This window comes from Temnothorax curvispinosus, unplaced genomic scaffold (genome assembly GCF_003070985.1).
Source record: "Temnothorax curvispinosus isolate PA1 unplaced genomic scaffold, ASM307098v1 QBEX01006035.1, whole genome shotgun sequence".
NCBI classification, from domain to species: domain Eukaryota; kingdom Metazoa; phylum Arthropoda; class Insecta; order Hymenoptera; family Formicidae; genus Temnothorax; species Temnothorax curvispinosus.
In genome coordinates this window covers 85,708-109,324 of record NW_020215815.1, presented here as the reverse complement: position 1 = coordinate 109,324, position 23,617 = coordinate 85,708, and the positions used below count along the sequence as shown (strand labels likewise).

Sequence of the window (23,617 nt, the reverse complement as noted above, 5' to 3'; positions counted from 1 at the left end):
CCGACGGCAGGGAGGGATACAACGCTTGGCCCTGTTTGCTCCCTCTTTCCAGGCTGGCATACGTTTTCCCTCCCTTCTCGCCCTCGTCATTGCCCTCACCACCGCGGCACTGAGGTCTCCCTCACCCGCGGTGGAGGAACAACGTGAACTGCCGATGCCAGCGGGAACCTCCTCCAGTCGCCATCGGCGTTCCCCTGATATATACCGAGTGGCTCCATCGCGTCTTCCTCAACACCGACCGCCCTTTGTTTATCAATGGAGAGCTCGCGTTCACGTTTACGTACGCACGCTTACCCGCGATCACGCATCACCGCCACGCACGCGCGGGGGTATCGCGAGCCTGAAACGCGCGACCATCGCGGAGAGAAGCCCTGCCCGCCGCACCTCAGGTCGCCCCGTCAGCAGCGCATCGTCAAGGTCATCGCGGGATCGAGTCGAAAGATCGCCACCGAGTAGATTCGCGGGGAAAGTCGATCCACTTCGCGGTGGAAGAGAATCGTCGATCTCCGTGGAGAGACGCCGAAGGATCGACGGCGGTCTCTCGGTAAAATAGAGCTCTCCCGAGGAGAGAAACTGTTCTCAAGAGCGTGTCATGTTACTTCGAGGAGAATGCTCTTAAGAGTTTGATCCTGCAAAAAGTTACTCCGGAGAGAATCCTTTAAAAGAGGATTTCTTGATTAAAATAAGGAGAGACGCTTGGAAAAGGCAGCGAATTGATACATGCCGAAGAGTCGAAGATTTTCTTGAAGAGAATGTTCTCTTTTAGTAATGTCCTTTTAAAAAAGGATAATACTGAAAAAGTCGGCAACCATATGATAAAAGTTGAGTATTGAACAAAGAGATCTGCAAGATTTCCACTTCCATGTTTTAAAAGATTTATTCTGAGGACTGTCCTTTCCGAGAAATCGGCCCCTAAAAAAGAAACTCTTTAAAAATGTATTAACACTAAAGAATCGACAGTTTCTCACCAAAATTCTCACAGAATTCTAAAATAGATGCAAAATTATACGTACTTCCCAAAGAGAGATCTGAGAGTTTAATTTTGAAGCGAGAAATCTCTCTCCAGAGGAAATACTTCAAAAAGATATATTGAAAAAAGCTTTTAGAATAGAAAGTGCAATATTGGAGCTCGGCAATTCCTATAAAACAAGTAATCTAGCGACGATAAAAATTGCAGTGGCAATAAACGTGTCAAATCCGATATTAGACCTCGATTGGACAGAATCAGGAATGCGTTAAAGAGAATGCATCGATTCCAGGAGGATATCTAGAAGGAACGAAACTGGACGGGCGGCCCAATCAAGGTCGGCGGCGAAATCGCGATTCCTGGTGAACACGCGCGCGTTGCGTGGCGGGCAAAGTTCAGCCAACCCGGAGAGCGGCAATTGAGCCGTTAATTATGCCTTAACGAGCTGCAACTACACGGTGCAAAGTCGCACGAAACTTACCGCGGAAGGGAGGGGGAAGAAACGGATAAGTACGCGGTACGGGATAAAGGAAAATGTAGCGGCGGTGTCGCAAAGGCGATTAACTCGCGAAGGAGGAATCTCTTAGGTAACCGAATTGGTGAGTCGCGAGCGGTGCGAGAAGAATAGCTCGGGGGGGCAGAGAGGGGCGGGGAACCGGCCGTCGACGGACTTTGTACCCAACTGTAATGACTCATCGGTGCGGTTGAGGAAGGAGAAACGTGCATCGAGAGAGAAAAGGGTACGTGTGACGAAGATGAGGCGCGAGGGAATATGTTTCGCGAAGGAGACGCAGGCGGCGACCAGGTATCTCCATCCGAGCGAATTTGCGCCGGATGGCATCTTAGACGGAGAAATGAAAATGTGTAATTGCGCAACATGAAATGAATTTAAATTTATACCACGCGCCGTCAGCTCGAGATACATATTGTTTTAAATATCGGAACAAACGTTTATATAAACACAATATTTTTTTTAATTTACCAAATGTGAATCAGATATCGATCCAGTCGAGGATCGAGTTTATATTGGACGTATATGGATTTTATTAAAATTTCATTGCTTTTTGAAATACAATGTAGCGAGTTTTAAAAATATCGTATGTACAACGTACGATGTACAATTATTCAAGTTACAAACATAATAAATCATTTTCAATTATAAATTTTATTATTTTTAAAAATTTGCGATAACATTGCACAAAATATTTTAATCAATTTTTTATTGTTTTTGACCTTGTTTTACTTACAAAACGAGATTTTAATGGAGATATATTTATCCTCAAAAAAGTTGTCAGCACAGGATTTCTTTCTGTGATAAAGGTGCTTTGATACCTTGCCGGTAAAAGATTTAAGTATTTTTAAATATTAGTGTCTCGTCTCCAGCTTTACATCATTAATGCAGGATTGAGCTGACAGAAAAGTTTTACAAGCTCTTTTCAACCTACGCATTTTACGGGAAGCCACAATTATGCAAAAAAAATGGAGTTACACTAGTTCCCGCTCTGCGTTCCTCGGTTCTGCGAAATGGAACAAACTGTGATATGTATATATATATCTCTCTCTCTCTTTCCCCCTCTCTTTTTCTCTCTTTCTTGTTTTTTTAGAGAGATTAATTTTTCTCTCTTTCTTCTTGTTTTTCTCTTTTTGCTGTCTTCTGGTAAAGACTATTGCTGGTAAACCCCACTCGAAGCATAATATGTTTGTCGCGCAACAAGGCCATCATGACAAATCATCATTCCGCCAAGTTTCATTGCGACAAACTTCGAATGGACTTAAGCGAGATGTTTTGGTCCAGCGGACGCAAGCTAAGGACACAAATCATCTTCAGATCGCATTGTGCTCGACAAGGAAGACAAACAACATCATTGAATCTTTTGTGTTAAAAATAGTTCGGAATTGCAGACGAAAAGAGACGAAAATAACGAAAAAATATATACATATATGCAACAGAATATAATACAATTCCTTGAAACTTATTTTGGATTTTTTTAAATGTATAGATTGATGTATTTTTCTCATGTAGATTTTTCGCATTTGATTTAAAAATTTATATTATTTTAAAAATAATTAAAACCGAGCCGAGCTGACGTTATTTACTTATTTTAAACATCAGAATTACGTTAGCTTGTTATCTGGATATAATATTTAGAGGTAATCATATTTTATTTTACCTTATTTTAACTTTTATATTAGTGAACATTTTTTAAAGTAAAGTATTTGATTTTATTAGATTTTTTAATGTAAAGATTATCTTTCCACGGCTCGAAGAAGTTCACTGGCGAACAAAGTTGCATAATTCGATCACGTGCATTATGCCATATCAGCAGTGATTATATACACATGTATCTCAGATAAAAATCTCTTTTTCTGAAATATCAATCAATCTGATCCAGTCTACGTGCATTCTAGAGTCAATTATCCAGCTTTCTAACCTGCGGCAAGTAGTCTCATTAACGTGTTTTAAATCCCCGCTGTGCAAATTACAAGGAAGGAATCATTAATCGCGGGGTAGAACAGCGAAATTTCTCGCGAGGCGGCCGGAGGGGGAGAAGCGATGAGCATCCGAGAAAGCTGATAAAGATAACCGCAGCACCTTCCGTTTCACCCCTCCTCGCGGAGGTCAAAGAGCGACGAAGGCGTCGTCGTCGGCGTTTTTCGTTACGCGCTGTGCCGGCGGACAATAAAGCCGACGAAATAGCGCCGGATTCGCTCAGTCGGTGCCACAACGAAACGACCCGACGTCGCGACGTCGCGGTATCAAAGTACAGTTCGGCCGAAGCGAGGGAGGTGGAGGATGCGAGTGCGCGACGCGCGACGGCGATGACGATGACGCGAGCGGCGCGAGCCACGGCAGAGCGTTCCCAGCGGTGACGGTGTGCGCGCGGTGTTTCCCTCGCGACGTGAACCAATTCCACGATCGGAAGTCGAAGGAAAGCACACGCATTCCCGTGCGGTTTGCGGTCGGGATAAGCGAGAGCAGACCAATTTTCCTTTAAAGCGAGTAGCGTGGAACTTGAGACTTTTGGTTTGTCGAGAACGACAAGAGAGAAAAAACTTTCGGATGTTCGGTGCATCGAGGCTACGAGAAGAGATCTTGGACTTTTCTTTGAAGATAACCGAGGACCGTTTCGAAGCAGAAGCTTCCCACGTTGAAGAGAACCCGAAGGAAATTATAAAATTTTTAGACGAGGATAAGCGAAAAATATATTCGAAACTTTTTTACGTAGGAAAATTATTCCGAATTGATTTTTTTCTTCATTTTGAAGAGGAACTTTGGAATTCAAGCTTCCTGCGATATCATTCCTTATGAGAGAGATCCTTATGAGAGACATCCTGGATTTCATTGTGTTCAGCGCGAGCAGCATTTGAAGACTGAAACATTGAAGACGCGGGAGAGAGAGAAATCTTGAACTCCCCAATTTCCTGCTACATCAAGAAAATTACACATTTCAGATATTAGATTGTCCGCGACGCGCAGTGTAACTTGGAATTTCATCATCTCGCGATTGCGAGAGGGGAAGACAAAACCTTCTGGACAATCTTTGGTCAGCGAATCACGAATTGCAAATTACCAGTGGCTTCGGTTGCATTTTTCCATCTCGTTGCAATTTTTTCCGAAGACGATCTGTTTGCGAACTTTTCTCTCGCAAGAGGAATCTCGATCATTTCTCCTTTTTCTTTTGTGAATGGACCACGCGGCAGCCGCGTGCAAATAAAGAGAGACAGAAAGGGAGAGAGAAAGAGAAATAGAGGGTGGGAGGGAGGAGTAGAGAGGAGAGGGAGAAAGTGGGAGAGTTCTCAAGAGATTTAACGCGAATCCCTCGGACCTTTGGTAGGATCTAGTGGAAGCGGCACAAGTGCAGGAGAATCGTACTGTTGCAACGTGCGGCAGAGATCGTGTGATGGTGGTGGTGCGCAGCAGCAGCTGACAGACGCGGCCGGGGACACGAGATAATAGATATTTAGTCGGATCTCAAGGTAGACAGACTCTTCCACGATGATTCGAATATTCACCGATACCTTCAGGAACCTGATCAGTGAGTGTCACACGCTTTTTACGCGTTTTATTTCGTATAACGACCGAGATATTATTTAGCATAATCGCGGGACGGGATTCCGCGGGTGTGACCGGAGACAATACAGCCGTGAAACGTGCCTCGCATCAATGTCTAAACTTAGAGATCGTTTTCTTCTCCATGTAAACATTGTACCGGGGTAATTTGGGGAAATTGTACCGAATCTCGCGAAACTTTGCTATTCTAACTCACCGAAATTAATGCCTCTTCAATCATGGAATTGTAACTTTCTAATTTTTAAGTGTACACCAAGCTCTGTCAAATTTCTCTGATTAATATTTGCTCGACTGTCTATTGAACTGCATATGCTTATCAATTGCTTTCGCAAATCAATGGAAAATAATTACAATTGAATTGTTCGAGCGAGTTATAATAAGTACTCAGCAACAATTTATTTTCAAATAATAAAAATTTTTAGATAATTAATGGACATCGATTTTCAATAAGAAGAGTATATTGAAATATTTTAATGGAGCTAAATGAAAATTGATATTCGTATATCATGTAAAATGTTTGTTATTCGTTTTTCGCATAAAATTTTATTTAATTATCGGTGTATTTTTAACGTGACATTTTATTTTAATACTATCAAATTTTTAATTTTGTTTATATTGCAATATTTCGAACTTTTTTCTGTCACGAAGTTTATATATTGTACTTCACTCTTTTCGTCATTGTTCCCTATGTATCCAACATAAACCCTTTGTATCAAAGGATAATAATAATTGTTCTCAATATCAAATCGTTCGTTCCGATTCAAATCGAACCCACAACGGATGCAAAATCTCGTTGATTGGGATGAAATCGATTAGAGCGCCGTTTCCCATTCGGAAAAAAATCCGTTTGCGCGACAGTGGCGGAATTAAATTTCACCGAAGACGCGAAGACGATGACGTTTGTCCGTTTGTTTGCGTGGCTGACATTCAATTATATGTTGATTCAGCGAGAGAGGTACACTCTACAGTCTACCGCGAACCAGGTCCAACCGCGCACGAAGAACGGCTTTCCGTAAAAAGTCCAGAATTCAAGATTATATTTCCAAGATTAGAACTGACTTGAGTTAGTTTAGATCAACTTTAATATTAGCTAATAAATTATATTTGAGCACAGTTTCGTCTGGAAACTTTCTTCATGTCCAAACTGGATAAGAGGAAAGACCTAATATAGTAAGTTTAACCTGTAGAGGACGGGAAGCCTATTTTTAGGTTCCACGGAGGGGTCGTTTACTTTTCGTGGTATAACACTTTAACACATATATATAAATAAAAATCATAAAAAGTCGTGAAAAAACTTGCCCGTCCTCTAAAGGTTAACAGATTAAATTTATATAAGAATAACATAATTCCAGCTTTCTTTTCGTCAAAGAATATTAACACTGCGCGGACACCGTGGGCCTTTTAAGACACAGTCAATTTTTCGTATTCTATAGTTTTCTCTTGACGTTTCAACACTTAAAAAAAAAATTACAACAGTTCCGGCCTATATGTAAGTATAAAAATCATTTTTTGAAACCTTAAAAATGATACATGAATTTTTATAGATTTTTTGTAACACGAAACGCTTTCAAAAACCCTTCGGACTTAAATATGGCCCAGGATGTCCGGGCGAGTGCTCCAAAAACATGGTGTCCGCGCAGTGTTAAATTTCGCGTGGCGAAACAAGTTTTATGACCTTAATATATATTACAATGTTGCTGCAGTTATCGAAAATGATGCGTTAAGACTGTCATAAATAATTGTTTCTTCTAACTGGACAATTTCTCGACAGCCTCGCCGTGTAGCCGACCTTGTGTTACAAATCGGTTCACTCTTTTTACACGCGGTATACGTGACTGACGTAACGTACGAAACGGCTGCATCTCGTGTACGTTCCGAATTCCTCTCCCTTCCTTTTCATTAGGCCGCCACTCTCGTGTAATCCAATAACGCAGCCCATGATGTTATGACTACGCTATAATTTTGTCACACTGTATAATTACATGAGAACTACAAATTGTCCTCTCGCATTTGATTTACCATGTAATCCAAATTGCTACTTTTCCGTAAGAAAAGACATAATCGCCGCTTGTAATGCGTCAGTTATCTTATGAAATTATTTCTATTCTTTTTTGTTTCATCGACAGTGATAAATAATCATTATTTTTATATAACAATATCGACTTCTTGAAAGGTTTCTAACAATAAACGCATTTTATTTATTATAGTTTCATATCTTGTTGCATATTTAATTACGCATAATTTACTCCTTCAAATGTGCTGTTCGAAGAAATCTATATTATAATTCTATCCGTATCAGCGAAACAGACTTCCGTTTTTTTCAAAAGTTTGCTGCGCTCGCTCTAAAATTAATTTTTTCCGCGAAAGGCTGACGTAACTCCGAACAGCGCTCGCATTGAAATTACTCAGCTTATTATCCAACTATACCAAAGCACTTGGACTTTGGACTGCCAAGAAATTATTGCCACAAACGCGGGTACAATAACCTACGAATTTTTGCTGAAAAACGCAAATAACAGACATTCTAGTTAGTTTCAAGTTCATTCGCATATTTACGGAATTCGATATTTACGGCTTCAAAACTTCGTATAAATTAACCTTGTCAGTATCATGTATCATTATTTTGAAACTTCTGTTTTTGATTACGTTCTTAAAATTTTAACGTGCTTTAAATAAAAAAATTTGTATGTGTTAAAATACGTTTGTACGTCTTTAATAACTTTACTGACCAATAATGACTTTAAAATAAGTGTTTATCAGTGTTTATATTCACCGATTGTGCTAACATTTAGAAACAATTTTAAAATTCCTCCTGCATTTTGTTGAATAATATTTGTAATACTTTTTCTCTAATCTTTGCAAAAGTCCAACACGTCTCTTTATCTCCAGATAATTATATATAATTAATAACATCTGATGATGTATATTATACGCTAATAAATGTTATGTATAGGTAGACATACGTTAGATACATTTATTTAATATCTGGGTTACATCTATTAATGAACGAAATATATTCGAGAGTACCGAAGCCGCGAGACGTGTATCACGGCGGTTAAAGTTATACATGGAGTTTAAACCACGCGTAGTAAATCCGCACCGAAAGTTTCAGACGCGTAGATTCCATCCGTAATCGTTCCACGAAACAATTCTGGATTGCATTAGAGGCAAGGCTGGGCTGGTCTCTCCCTCCATTTTGTCGGCTATTCGGGGATTAACTATATTATGGGGCAGCCGACAATTGGCGGTGATTAGGCAACAGCCAAGGATACTCTCGCGGCATAAAAATGCGTTTTAGTGCGTTTCTGTTACGGTATACGACACGTGATATTTATTCCATCCTTTACGTGTTTGAAAAGACAGTGATACTTTTGATAACAAAAAAAGGAACTATTATTTTGAAATTTATCCTTTTTAGCTGTGATTGACTTGTTGAAAAATAGATTACTAGTATCTCCATATTTCTAAATTCACAAAAAATTTTAGAAGACCAAAATTTATTTTAAAAAATATATAAATCTGAAAGTATGATATATTTATACTGTCTGTATTTATAAATATGTATACGAAACAGAATTTATTTGAAAAACAGAAGTCACAGAATAATACTGTGCATTTATATCTTTATTCAAAATATTTATACGTCTGTCACGGTTTATTTCAGAGGAGAAAATTTTTGCACGCGGTCAATTCATTTGAAGAGTACACAGTGTCCATTTTGTCAGTAATCATCTTAATTTACCGCAGTTAGTTCTCATTCAGAATCCGCCACTGTTACTCAGCCGGGCAATCTCGCGAAAGGCACGACTCCGAAACACAACAATCCGTTTTGGCCATTATCGTAACGAACTGTCCGTTGTATTTACTTCAGTCCATTTAATCATTCGGTAGGACAAGCTCTGTTATCTCTCACGTGTTTATCGGACGATCTGTTCGCTCAAGAAATCGTGTGTATTAGCGTCGTGACTGACGCGTGCTCCACACATGGAATGGAGGAAAAAAAATATAACGAACGCATCGGAGTCACCGATACCCGATGACCTATGGGGGAATCAGCGAGTTGCATCGAAATGTTCCCACATTGAGTCGCGATAACGCATCGTACGATGACTCCCTCCCTCGAGTGAGTTTTCGCTGAGCGAGCGCCTCTCGGTTATTATTGACATACGTGGCCCCTTTAATTTTTCTTCTCTTCTTTTTCACCCGTGATCATACGACGGAAGTTACTCGTGGAGATCATACGACTGTCGCGTGCGCGCTTGCATGTTCGCATGCTAAGCTTGAAGAATGAAAAAAAAAAAATAAACATCCCGACTCGAGGGGCAACTACATGATTATATTAATTACTCTCTGAAAATAATCTACTTGACCTAAGCGACTTTCATTTGGAAAAGTGGAAGGAAAACACGAGATTTATCGCGATATTTCATTATATATATGTTGCAAATGGATATTTTCGTATATGTAGTCTAATATATGTTAAAATATATTTAAATATGTGCTGCATTGTAGCGATCGTGGCGCAGAGAGACGTACGCTGTTTTGATCCGAGTTCTAAATCGGACTAATTGTAAATATTGGTTTTTATTCGATCGTCACCTCTAGCAAGGTAATGGCCGAGGTATAATGGCGATCTCACCGAAGGTAGCGCAGTTCTTTCCCAGGAAAATCATGATAATGACTGATAGTAGCCAACATGATCATCAATGATCGTTAAACGGCACTAGAAGGTTATATGTATATATATATATATATATATATATATATTATAATTTCTAATTTTATTTGAAATATTAACTTACTTAATGATTAAAATAAAAGTTTAAATCAGGTACATATTTCCCAATTCATGGCACACTCTATATTTCGAAGACAAGTTTCAAATAATCGCGTAAATTCGATTTTAAGTATATTTGAAACGGAGGACCTAAAACAAACGTTTTAACTTTTAATGGAAAGTTTATTTATAACCTTTATCGCAGGATAAATCGATAAGTGATGTCTGAATAATTTAATTTCATTAGAAGTTTAACTCTCCGATCTTTTCGTCCTGTCACATTGGACGAGTTTGGAATTGCCACAAATTAATTAAAACCACAGTTACAGGAGGCGACAAAGTATTACGTCCTTTAAATTGAAGGATGTTGATTGCGAAGGAATATAAATTCGAATAACAATCATTCTTAACTTGGAGCTTATGTTAAAAATTGAACAAGATAAAATTGAACAAGATAACAAGATAATATAAATACGATGATATCTATATTATGCAATTTTAAAATGCGTCACTTTTGAAATTTTAGACTTTGCTTACATGCTTGTGTAACGGGTTTCGTGCCAAGCAGTTTTTTAATCATGTAAAGAGCAATTAATTTATTTGTTCTACGTGTAACTGAATTTATTCTACAAAAAGTCCAGATAACATTAGATAATTAAATAGATAAGTAAAACACGAACAATTTGTATAATATACGAAAATTCCAGAAGGTTAATTTGTACAAATTTTACATGAGTAATTTTTTAACTTTATTGTAATTATCTTTGCGGGTAAAGTAGGTCTTAAGATTTTGACATGAGTGATTAAATATTTCGTAATATTTATTTGTAATTCTAACTAATGATAAATACACTGGTGGACATGGAAAAAAGAACACCATGGAGGGCTGATATATTTACTATACTAATGTACCTGTAAGATATCCCCATAAAGATTTCCATATGTTGTACGATCTTGTCTTTCTTATCATGCTCGACTGTGCGAATGAATTAACACAACGTTATCGGGTATCGTAGGGATAAAGTGTTCTTGATGTTCTTTTTTCCACCAGTAATTATATACTAATAAAAATAAAAAAATAAGAAGTTATTCAAGATGTAGAAATTTTAAAAGTAAGACATTATTCAAAGAAATATCTTTATAGATTTCTAGATTCGGTATTTTGCAAAAAAAATGTAAGAATGCTATGAAATTTTTGCAACGCTAATATTAGTTTTTACGAATGTTTCGCGTTTCGTTAATTATCTTCTCTTATCGAGGTGCATCGGTCGCGCGATAATTACTTCATAATTCAACGTTCGTTTGCGCTTGGATAAACACACTACGTGTGAATACACAGGGTGTCTTCAAACGACCTGTTATAGCCTTCTCATTTGTAGACCGGTTGAATAAATTGAAAAAAATATACCCAGGCAAACTAATTTTTGTTGCAATTAAGGTTGATAATAGGCGACGTTATTGTTGCGCAAAGCCCGAGGTTCGTGATAGAAGATGGATGACGAAATTTTTATTTATTAATGCGAAATACGTAGATTTTATTTTAATAGAGAATCGCAGTTCGAAATTTAATTATAACATACAGTATTCGAAGTATGGAAAGCGCGATAAATAATGGATTTCTCTCTCGACATGGTCGTTACTGAAGAATTATCTTCGAATTAATCACAATGCGGTTTTATTCTCTCCGGTAATTGTGGAACACTCGGTGTAAATGGTGGTATTTATAGTTATCACGGAGCGTTTGCTCGCGAGTAGCGTGGCAGCATAGCCGAAGAAAACGTCGTTTCTTCGTCGAGTGAAAATTAGTTTCAAGGGAGAAGTAAGAGCAAGGTTTTCCGAGACCGCGTCTTCCAGTGAACGCAACCATGCCTCGGCAAATATTAGCATGATTCGGTAGAATCGTCAGTTCTGCATTAGCAGCTTGGACCAACTGCGCCGGAAAAGTCGGAAGACGAGAGTTGAAGTTTGGGTAAGAGGAGAATGATACGCTTCATAAATTTTGCATTGAGAAAATAGAATAAAATGGGATAAAATTCCAAACTGTTTTTCATGCGAATTTGTGGGACACATGAAAAAAAAAACGAATACATCCTAAGATCAATCTCGACAAAAAATTAAATATTCAATTCTAACACAAACGGAATTAGATATTCTTCTATTTTAATTCTTTCCTTCGCAAGTTATTCTCATGTCAGTTCAAAGTCATATGCTACATCCATTAATTCACAGCCGTTAATTACCAAAAATTAAGATCGTAAAATTTGTAATTCTTAAGCTGTAAACTGTAAACAATCCTCGATAAAACAAGTTGTTATTGTACCTAATGAAATTATTGCCATTGGTGTCAAAAATTGATATTTTTTGGGCATAACAAGCCATGATAAGCTGCAACAAAAGATAAACGTTCCTTTTATAGCAGTTTATAGCTTCGTTGCCTTATCACCCATATGTGCGTAACGCTTTAAGATTACTCTTATCGGAACGTGCACTTGTGCGAGCGCTTTGTTCGTGATTCCGCTACTTGCCAAAAGAACGCGACGCTTTTCGTTTCTCCGCGTGACAGCGTTCAGCGAAGGCAGAGCGGTTGTGGTGAGAAGGTTGAAATTTCGCAATTTACCGGGAGACGGGGAAAGAGGATAATTCACGGGATATGTTTCGCGGTAACGGTAACGGTAACATATCGTGTTAACGTTAGGAAAAAAAGCGTTCTGCCCGGGGGTGTTTCTTGCGGTTACCCGGGATAACGACGGACGCGTGTTGTGTCGTAAACGGTGTTTTATGGGCGGTTGCTCCGGATGTGGGTCGGCTTCTCTCGCGAGAGCGCGTCTCCCTCGAGAGATCGACGGAAAAACCCGCGCTCCGGAATCGGGAGACGTATATAACGGTATGTACGTGTACTCGTGAGTACAAGTTATCGACACGCCAATCCGCGGATTCCTCCGGAATTATCTTGAATTTGCGATCCTATTTAATTCGCCGAAGAAGTCAGGAAAGCCTTTTCCGTTTAATAATATTAGGTTTGGCAGATTGCTTTAAGCTCTGGCAAGCATGTGTCAGACGAAGTACATGCATGTACGGGACATAGTGTGTATTCCGAGAAGAGATACAAACGATTTAAAACACGTATTGTGAGTGTGTACTTTCTTAATGAAATCTAATTTTACTTTAAAGTTGCATTTCTTGATAATTTTATTTAATATGATTTTTAAAATTAGAGTCGAGAATAAGTCCTTTGCATTAAATAATAATATAATTATATTAACATGCATATAAATATATGATGCTATTCGAGCGATCGAATATTAAAAATAATAAATCAATGATTTGTTATAACATATCGTTTGCATATCTTCTAATTTGATAAGCCGAAATATATTTTCATCTATTTGAAACGAACGAAAATATCGGACACAGGATATGTCTTTCTTATATAATTTCAGAATTAGATTATAATTTAAAATGTCATTCTTATTCAATTTTTCCGTTTTTATTATAAGAAAATAAAGATTTTAAAAAATTAGTTCACGAAAATTTATACATATATCTCGATAATCTATGTATATATATCATATCGATATCATTTTATAAGATAAATGTAGAATGCAGATATGCTGAAGCACTTTTTGTTATCACGTGTCACGTGATATACGTGATGTATCAATCCATTTGTATAATAATAATTTATAATAATAACAATGCATTGTACATATAATGTGTTAAAATTGAAAAGTTTTGGGTTATTTTAAATAAATACATTTTTTAATAATATTATATCTGTTTAAAAAATATATAATTGTGTCAGCAGATTGCATTATTAGAGATATAATTTATTTAAATAAAAAAGAAAAAATGGTTAAAAACAATTTTTGAAAAGAAATTTTCTTACGTCTGTTTTTTCTGAAATACACGATTGTTACATGAATAGACGTTTAATGAGATTAAAATAGAATAGAATTAAATGGCTATCGGATAGAGCAGCAAACGCTGACACTGTAATTGTTGCTGTAAAGAGCAGAATACGGGAGATCAAGATGCTCGAATGCGATTCGAGGCACAATATGCGACTTCCCCCGCGGAAACCGCGACCCTATCGATCCGTTAATAAAGCACCCCTACGCAATCGCTTATTCCTCCCTTTGACCGCAGAGAGAATCGTCGAGATCGATACACGAAGTTACCGTGGCTTTTCGGACGACTTGTCCGATTGGTTTTTTATCGGCAACTGTTTCAAAGTATCGATATCAGACTTATCAGAGTTTGTAGTCTTGCAGCGCAAATCCGGATTACATCGCGCATGCATTACCCCCGAAGTTATCGACAACATCGATCGCGACTGTAGAATTTATGTGGCGTTGCATTAGAAGGTTATTCGATAAAATGTAAAACTGTTTTACTCATTTTTGCATTCGTTTTATCTCTATTGCAGATATTAAAGTACAGTATTTTCGTGAAACAAGGAAAAAGCTGAACGTAAAATATGTCAGATTATGAAACTGAAAAGGATTTTTAATCTACGAAATTTTAGGAATATAGTGGAAACGACACAGATTATTATTTATGTTGCAGAATGTTCTCATTCCAACTTTGGAGTTTACATTAATTATAAGAGGGAAATTTTTAGCTGCTAGACTTTAATTCAATCTTGATTTAAAATAGGAAATTATAACGTCTTTCTGATAAAATTCATGTTAAAAATTATAATGTAAAAAATGTATTCAACGAAACTTCAAAGTATTAAATTTCTTTAAGCGAAGCAACTTTCGGCGAGTCTTATTTTGTCGATTCTGCGACCGATTGCTATAACGCCGAAACTTTAATTTTGTTCACAGCCACGTCAGCGGTGATCGTGAAAGCAGAGAACGAGCACCATCATCTGTCGAGTCTCTCCGGGGACAATATTCTTGGGTCGGGGGTGAGAATAGGACGCGGCGAGGACGCAGTCGCGAGCGGTAGCATCAGCCCCATTATGGATTCGGCGCAATCGTCCATCATGAAGCAAGCGGACTACGTCGTAGGTCAGTGAACTGAATTCACGATTTTTTTTCCTGCGAATACGACGACGATTTTCTTCGATTCGAAAGTAATAGTCTGATTTCAGCCGATAGTGAATAATCCGATAATTACGTCGTTGTCGTACGTGCTATCTGTATCTCGTGTTGTCAAAGTGACGCGAGTGTCCCGTGTGATATGCACGAGCTTAGGCTGTTCGCACGTGAAATGGAGGCTTCAGCAGTCTTACATCATTTTTGGTAATGCCGAGATTTGTGAAAAACTGATCCAAAAGAATATATTTTCTAAATATCGTTTACTCGTGTTTGAAGAACAAAGCCGCGATGAGATAAAATCTACGAATTTGAAAGAATTTACAACATAATAAGATATGTGATATTTACGAGAAATACTTTTTTGACTTGTTAATTTCGCGCAGTAATAATTAATTTTTATTTTCATGAAAATTATATTTTACAGGCAAAATTAACGTTCACAAATCTTACAATAAAAGTTTTTAATTAGATGTTAATATATTATTTTATATATCACGAAAAAAGCTTTGAAGATTTTTTGCATTTTATTGAATTAATATTAAATTTTAAAAATTCTAGATTGATATTTTTATTTTATCTACAATTCCGATTTTAGCCGGTCACATTTCACGTGCAACAAGCTAATGACCCGAATTATATCGACAATGTCATCAGAAACATTATCTTGCTAGGAAGCGATTAAAATTGATACACAAGTGGTAATAAGATACAACGAAGCGAGGAGATTATATTAATCGCGAGTAATAAATACTTCTTTGATGTGCAAAGTGCATAAATGTAAATGTCGAAATTATAGGCTGCTAATTTAAAGCAATTAATTTTTGAGAGATCCAATAGCATATCAATAATGCGATAAAAAGAGATTTGCTTTTAAACACGGTTGCGAAATAATAGTTCGCAATAATAGTCACTCTCAGTGCTGTTTGCGCGATTACATTAATAAAAGTTCCCTATTTGACTCGAAATTGAAGTGCGATTACACTCGGTTCAATATGAAGCTGTTGCCATTGTTTACTAGAGGATTTATGTCGTGTTTTCGAGAGAGAAAAATTGAAGAGGAAGATAAAAACAATTATTGCTTCGAGTTAATTTCTAAGAAAGCTAGATGACACGTAATACGTAAAGTTATGAAAAAGAAAAAGAATATATTTTTTTCCTCAAGATTTATTTCGGAATGTTTAATTTAAGCCAGAAATATATTTGATATTAAATATGCTATAAAAATTATAATTTTTTGCAACAAGTATTGATTTACGAGTCGCTTGATATATTGTTTGGCTAAAGACGTAAGTGCCGAAAGGTAAACGTGATAAAAACGGCGACGTGTTGAAAATATCAAATTATACACGAACAAGCAGGAAGGCTCTTGGAGGAAGAAATCTCAGTCATCACTCGCCGTAGCGTCCAAAGTTCAGTATGCCACGGTTGATGACGCTCGGCGAAAGATGATGACGCGAGGTCCGAGGCGGATGATGGACCTGCCCGCACGATCAGGATTGCTGTCATTATGAATTTTTCATGCTCTCGCGATACGTGTTTTATTATCATATTAGCATAAATGTTTTTGTATTGCCAATTAACATAAATGTTTTGTTGTGTTATCAATCAACGATATAGCAGAGTTATTTTTAATACGAAATACATTAGGAATGTTATTACAAAATGATCAGATATTTTGATGTTAACTTCGCAACCGATACATGTATGCGTGTGTGTGATTAACATATGTGTATTAAAAACTTTATTTTACTATTAAAAATTAATTCAAATATTATTGTATGAATCAATTCTTTTCTTGGATAAAGTATTTCTTTTTAGTTTCTGAAATAATATTTCTATTGACATTACAATTAAAATAATTAATCCGACAGATATCGGATTATAAATGTACATGTTCGTTAACACTTACACGTTTCCCAATTAAAAATTTTGCAATTTATTATCCAAATGTCTTTGACCACACACACACACACATTTTAATTATGACATTTATACATTATTCGTATTTACTATCAATATGATTGATTCATTTTATTGTCAGCGTCATAAATATGGATAAATTAGAAATATTCATTTTTAGTCATTTGCTCGTACGATCGTCGGATAGTCAATAATTTTATTAGTGCGCAGAATAATGACAGCAATTCGTGATGTGAGAGGTTCTGAACGCGTGCGACCAAAGTGTATCACTAAATCGAATCAACATCGATGACACAGCACGTTAACCAATCGATATTAATCAAATCTGCATTGTGTTACAGATGTTGTGCTGCCAACGGTCCTAATTGCTTTGCTGTTCGTCGGCAATGCGATCATCGTTTATATCATCTTTCAGTTTAGAAAGAGGTAAGTGAACTCATTCACTAGTATTTCATTGATGTATTTTCTAAATATAGAAAATGGCAATTGACCGATGAATTCTTTGTCCGACTATAAATCTGACGATTTTGTAAGAAACATTTCAGCGATGTAATTAGTGTGGCAAAATTTTTATCCAACTTTCACTTAATCTGCATGTTTAACATTTAAATATGATAAAAACCATAAGATTCAATGATGAATTTAGATATTGAGTAATTTATAAGAATAAATAATAATAGAGAAAATTTTGATGTTGCAATTGTTGTCCAAATTTTTTAACTAAAAATTATTTCGATTCTTTGTTTTCAATCTTTCGTTCGGCGTGTGATATTTTTTATATATATATTTAATATAGCATTTTATATACGTTTAATATAATTTTTGTTAATTTCCATTTTTTATACTTCGGCAAGTAAAAAATAATTTCAAACTCACGGGTACGATGAGCAGCAGCGGAGTAGTAATCTGTAAAAGAGAATGCATTTAAATTATAACAGTGCATCAGAATAATTAATATTTGAAAAATAATTATCACGCGCCTCGAATTTTTTTCATTTTTGATTCCCTGCGTAATAATCTATACAATCATAGATCTAAAAATGTTGAAAATACAGATATTCATCGAATTTTACTTATAAATCTCTTAAATACATTTGTAATATTTGAAAATAATCTAAAATATTTTATATGCATTATGTTATATGTAAAACAATATCTTTATCACCGAAATAAATAAATAAGCAAGTATAAAATAATAAATTAAACGAGTCATATAAAATGCTTACTCCACGGTTGCTCCGCTGTTGCCCGATGCCTCCCCGGGCCACCTCCTCTTCTCTTTTTCGCCCGTTGCTACTGCGAACCATTGCGAACCTTTATGATACACACACACACACACACACACACACACATATTAGGTACGTACACGCATACACTAGGAACTCGCAAAAATATAAGATGATTATTTTGATCGCGCGCGCACTGATCGCCACCGCATTATTTAACGATGATATTTCGTTATTTGGTTTTCTTTTTCGCAATATTTCAACAACGTTCCGAATAATGCTACAGCCTTTACATGCACTTTCCGTATTTGGAAAGAAAATGATACCTCGGATATATAAGTATACGGAGCAAGATCGCGAGGATACACATCCACGGAATACTGCCAATATGGCTACATTCTCGTAATCGACCGGCGTTGGGTGACGGACCTTGACCGAATAAATCTCGCGAAATACGCATCCTCCCGATTCCCGACTGATCACCGACGCCACGTACGCGATACGCGAATGACGAGTATCAAGTCACGCGGCTAATTACGGCTCTACAGTTACTAATTATGCGTCGTGACGCCCGCTCGGCTCCGTAGCGCGATCCGCTTCTCACCCGAGGCGTCCCGTTAACGACCGAAAAATTTAAATCCGGTGCAACTTCACTCCGATCCGATGTCGCGCGACGCGACGCGACTGATTCGTGATTTACCTTAAGGAGGTTAAGAATCGATCGATAATACATGAGATCGACTGAAAATATACAACCCAAATTCGATATCGCGCGCGCAAATGCATTTGAAACGCGCGAACATGTCCCATAAAACGCGCTCTTATCATTAATAAACGATATCGACGTATATACGTATCGCGGCTGTTCGCTGCTTGATTGGCAATACTATTCCGCGCTTTTAACGCAAAACGAGCAGACGAGCAAATTGGCAGACGAGCGCGTCCAAATCCGCTGAAAAATTCCAAGCGCGCTGCGACATGCGTTCAAAAATAAATTAAGGAAATAATTGTAGAATAAATTGCAATCGGATAATTTACTTCCGTTCCCTCTCTCTATTATTTCGCTGCCCGCTTTGTAATGAATAGACGAGATAGATTGATAGATATTTCAATTACTTCGATCCCCGCACGCTTGCGAGTCGTCGGTCTGTGCGGAATAATCGCGAGAGATAATCGCCTTGAAATGTAATGACGCGATGATATGCGGATGGATGCGGAACGACTCGCGCCGCTTCCTATATAATACCTGCTTGAACCTCGCGACGCGATTGATAAGGTCAGAACGTGCGCTGGACAACGCCAACGGCTCGCCGTACGCTGCGAAAAGTAAACATCTCGCCACGTGCCAGCCGTGCCAGGCAACGTGTGTCGCCTAACGGAAACATTCGACGCGTTTACAAAGTCTATGTCTACCGAATATTTCGCTTCTTTCAAATTGTTTTCGTTTCAGATTAATTTGGACAAATAGATAGACTAAAGATTCCTTTATTTTAGACGATCTATATAATTCGTGTCGGGATTTTAAATGCAATTCTAATTATAATTGTACGTAACGTGTAACACGAAAAACATTTGAGAAATCAGTACAATATATATATATATATATTACATATATTTTACATATATATATATATATACCTACATATTAAAATATACATACATAATGTGTATGTTAAAATGTAAAATTATAAAAATAGAAGTCTGTCCTAAGTTTTCTGAATAAATTAGGCAACGCCTCTGCTGACTTGCTCGAGCCTCGCTATGTGAATGAATGCTCGTTGACAACGGCACACTGTACGCCGCAAAAAATAAACACGCGCCGTACTATGTAAACACTCGGCGCGCCGCAAAATCAAAACGTACATAAACCGAACATGTCTCTGCATCGTATAATATATAAACATATATTTCGAATTGATTTCAACGAGCGAGCTGATATGATATCGCGCGTTCTCTCACGGGTATCGTATTAATTCTTGTTAATGTGACACGTTTTGGGAGTTCAAAGAACGTTGCCTGAATTTGCTAATTCGTTGCAATCCGATCGATCCGAAATTACGTGCAGATCCTCGAGTACATATTGATATATTATGCGCTTTGTCGGCATTGCAGCATGAGAAATAATGTAATGCATGCAAAATCCTTTCGGACACGTAAAATATAGCGTTTTTCATTGGCAGAACTGGTGCGCGCACTCAGTGCACATTAAAGCCGTTGTACACTGATTTAATCTCTAATATTTAAAGTAAAATGCAAATATTTCGACTGATAAAATATCCAGTACATATTTTACCAAATAGTACAATGAAGAATATTGAGGATTTCATGATTTAACCCGTTTATATTAAACACTTTACGTTGGTCTGTGTACGACGGCTTTATAATGTGCACTGAGTGCGCACCAGTTCTGCCAATGAAAAACGCTAATATAGTCGGCACGAGGGAGGAGTAACGTTACAATCGGAATGAATTATGATTTTGAATTTTTTTTTTCTGTCTGTTAAATATAATATACGAAATCCGAGATAAAATCTTTTCAAATGCTGATATAATCGAGACAATAATGGACTTTTATCAATGTTACGCTTGTGCACTTTTACGCGCTGTGAAAAGTGTAGCAATTAATATTCATGTATCTAATAAATAATGGACCGTATTCATATAATTCTTAATAGTCGCTGCATGAATTAATTCAATGACTTACACTTAAAGTAATGGATACCGCGCAGAAGAATGTGAAAACAAGAATAGAAAAATGCGACATTAAGTTAAAATTGAGGATATTATCCAATTCTCTAAACAATAAATAAAAATAAATATTGATAATAATTCAATTTGTTAGAATAAAAATTACACAAAACAAAATTAAAATTTCTCAAAACACATATGCATATACATCTATATATATACATACATATATGTGATAAAAATTTAGTTTTATTTTTCTTTACGTGGTTTTTTCATTTTATTTCTTTATAATACATACCTAACTTATATACATGTGTATATATAAAGTAAAAAGAAATTATATAAAATAAAATAAGAGAAATAAATTCACGTAAAGAAAATAAAGTATTAAATTTTTATTAAACAATAAGATTGTCATGTTCGCATAATATAAATAATTTCATAAAAGGGCTAGCGAACAAAGCTCGTTCTTAGTGCTTATAATTATATATTACAAAAGCGACGAAATACATATACATTCCAATTTAAAACTGCGAGTCGATAAACGTCGGACTGAAACACATTGGAACGCTATCGTTGGAACATTAAAAACCCTTTCCTCCTCGGAATTAAATCGACGCGATTTAATTATCTATAAACTGTAAAGAAATTATTGCGAAAAATATTACCTCAGCCAGGATTCGAACTTGGAACCTCCCTCATTCCGTGTAGGGCGTCGTACCAATTCGACTGGTCGACAGTCCGACATTTATCGGCTCGCAGTTTTAAATTGGAATGTTATATTCGCTTGTAATATATAATGATAAGCACTAAGAACGAGCTTTGTTCGCTAGAGCCCCTTTATAAAATTAATTAAATTTTTTTATTATTAACTGCAAAAACTGCTTAAAAAGCTTTACACAAGGATTTGAAGCATTCATAAAACGTAACACGTAAAATTATTACGTAATGGAAAAAATCCCAATATCTTCCTTATTATTTCCAATATTATCGCTTCAATTTCTGTCGGAATATTACAAGATAATTGGAAACGGAAATTTAATCGAACGAAATACAGCGGCGTGAAAGGCAACACATAAACAAGTCTTTTTCTGTTTTAGAAAGCTCTCTGCCGAGACGCAGGGCGAAGAAATGGCCCTTCGAGGCCCACCTGACGTGCCCAACGTGTGATGTCAGAGGCCCGGACTAATCGCGCACATGGCCACCGGTGTCGACGAAAAGTCACTGATGTCCACGTGGAATTCGGGGGTCATCGCGAAGACGCCGCAGGATCGATCTCTGATGAAGGACACCGAAGTTCTCGCGATAATCCCGTGCAATTAGCTGAAGGAGTCGCGCTCGAAGAAGCTAAGAGAGAGACACGTGTCTTCTCGCAATATTCGAAGTCGTGTGCGTGCATCCTGCCGTGCACATGGCGCAGAAACGTGACTGTTTGAATTCCGTGATCTTTCCCTCGTTACATTCGCATTAAATCGGAGATATAAAATTTGAAGCCGGACGACGCTACGCTTGACACTGAAAACGCGCGGAGAATATATACAGTCGAAGTCATGCATTTTATTTCTCGCACGTTTACTGCTAAGTGCTAAGCGTATCTGATTGATTGTCATTTCACGTTGACAGAAAACCTTCCTTAAATGTACCGCATTTGCGACTTATTTCGAAAAATAATGTTCAAAAGTAGTTGCGCTTAGAGCAAAGTACGCTGCCAAAATAAGGCCCAGTGTCTCATGAAAACATTTTAAGTATAAACGGACTGTATTGGTTCGGCGCCATGTAACTCGCGAGCCTATTATGTCTTACATATGCATATTTACGTAATTCTGTATTATAATGTAAGGAAATAATATATTCTATACTTCGTCCAAGATTGTAGATAAGTTAAAAATAAATCAACGTTTTCGTAGCAGTGTTGTCAAAGCTTTATGTACTATTATATTACACTATATTAACTCCTTGATACACAAAACTCAAAATATGCGATGATACATACTCACGAAGGCTGCGTTTTGATATTCACGTATAGTATACGTGACGTAAACTATAGATTTTCAGTATTAGCAGTGAACATCGAAAAGCAGCCAAAGTAAAGCGTAGTGAGAGAATATCAATCAGCATCGCAGAAAAACGTCAACATTAACATTTTTTACACGGCTTTTTTAAGGTGATCCTATAGTAGCAGTAATTACCGACATTTAGTTAAAAGCAAACCACTTTTAATTGGCTTTACGGAATTGCAAAAATTTGGTGTAGAATTAAAGTACGCACAAAAATTAGATCGGTTTTAACTTCCAAAACGAAAAAAAATTAAAAATACTGTAATAAGTGATTATTTGGCTAGTGATTAATTACTTATTTAGAGTATTAAAAATACTGTTTTTAATGATTTTAATACTCAAAATAAGTAATTAATTACTAGCCAAATAATCACTTACAGTATTAAATTTCTATAAGGGATAAATAAATCGAATTGACAGTTATTTGATTTAATTTTCCCATATGACAGTTTTATAATACATCCAATTTAATTACAATTAGTTATGGAGGCCGGAGTGAAATTTCCACCTAAAATGTATTCTTTCTTAAATTTTTTATTTAAACATTCGTGTTCATATAATGGGGTTGGCATATGAGTATGAAGTAAAATATATTTGTACTATTTAATTATATGCGCCATCATAAAGAAAAATCTCTGTTTTTGCTACACCGTTATTTATTCTTTTTGATTAGCGAATTCCTAGAATCGCCGAGTACTAGCATAATAAAAAAACCAAGGCGTGATTCGATAATACTAAACAGTGCGGGAGTGATCTACTACGATTTCAGTCACGCGATATTGAGGAATGTACTTCCAGACATATAAGAACAGAGGACGCTCTCATTGACGAAATATATAAGTTCATTAATAAGAAACGAGTCACA

General features: G+C 36.7%; 1 protein-coding gene across 1 annotated transcript in view; it reads left to right on the top strand.

Annotated features, from left to right (window-relative positions):
* Positions 1 to 22,615, top strand: part of LOC112455391 — a 40,212-nt gene extending 17,597 nt beyond the window's left edge. Inside the window, exons 8-10 of the mRNA XM_025017290.1 lie at positions 14,646 to 14,831; positions 17,123 to 17,207; positions 21,796 to 22,615. Of these exons, the coding sequence (XP_024873058.1) occupies positions 14,646 to 14,831; positions 17,123 to 17,207; positions 21,796 to 21,865 (341 nt within the window). The 3' untranslated portion in view covers positions 21,866 to 22,615. The remainder of the gene's footprint in view (positions 1 to 14,645; positions 14,832 to 17,122; positions 17,208 to 21,795) is intronic.
* Positions 22,616 to 23,617: the final 1,002 nt, after the last annotated feature.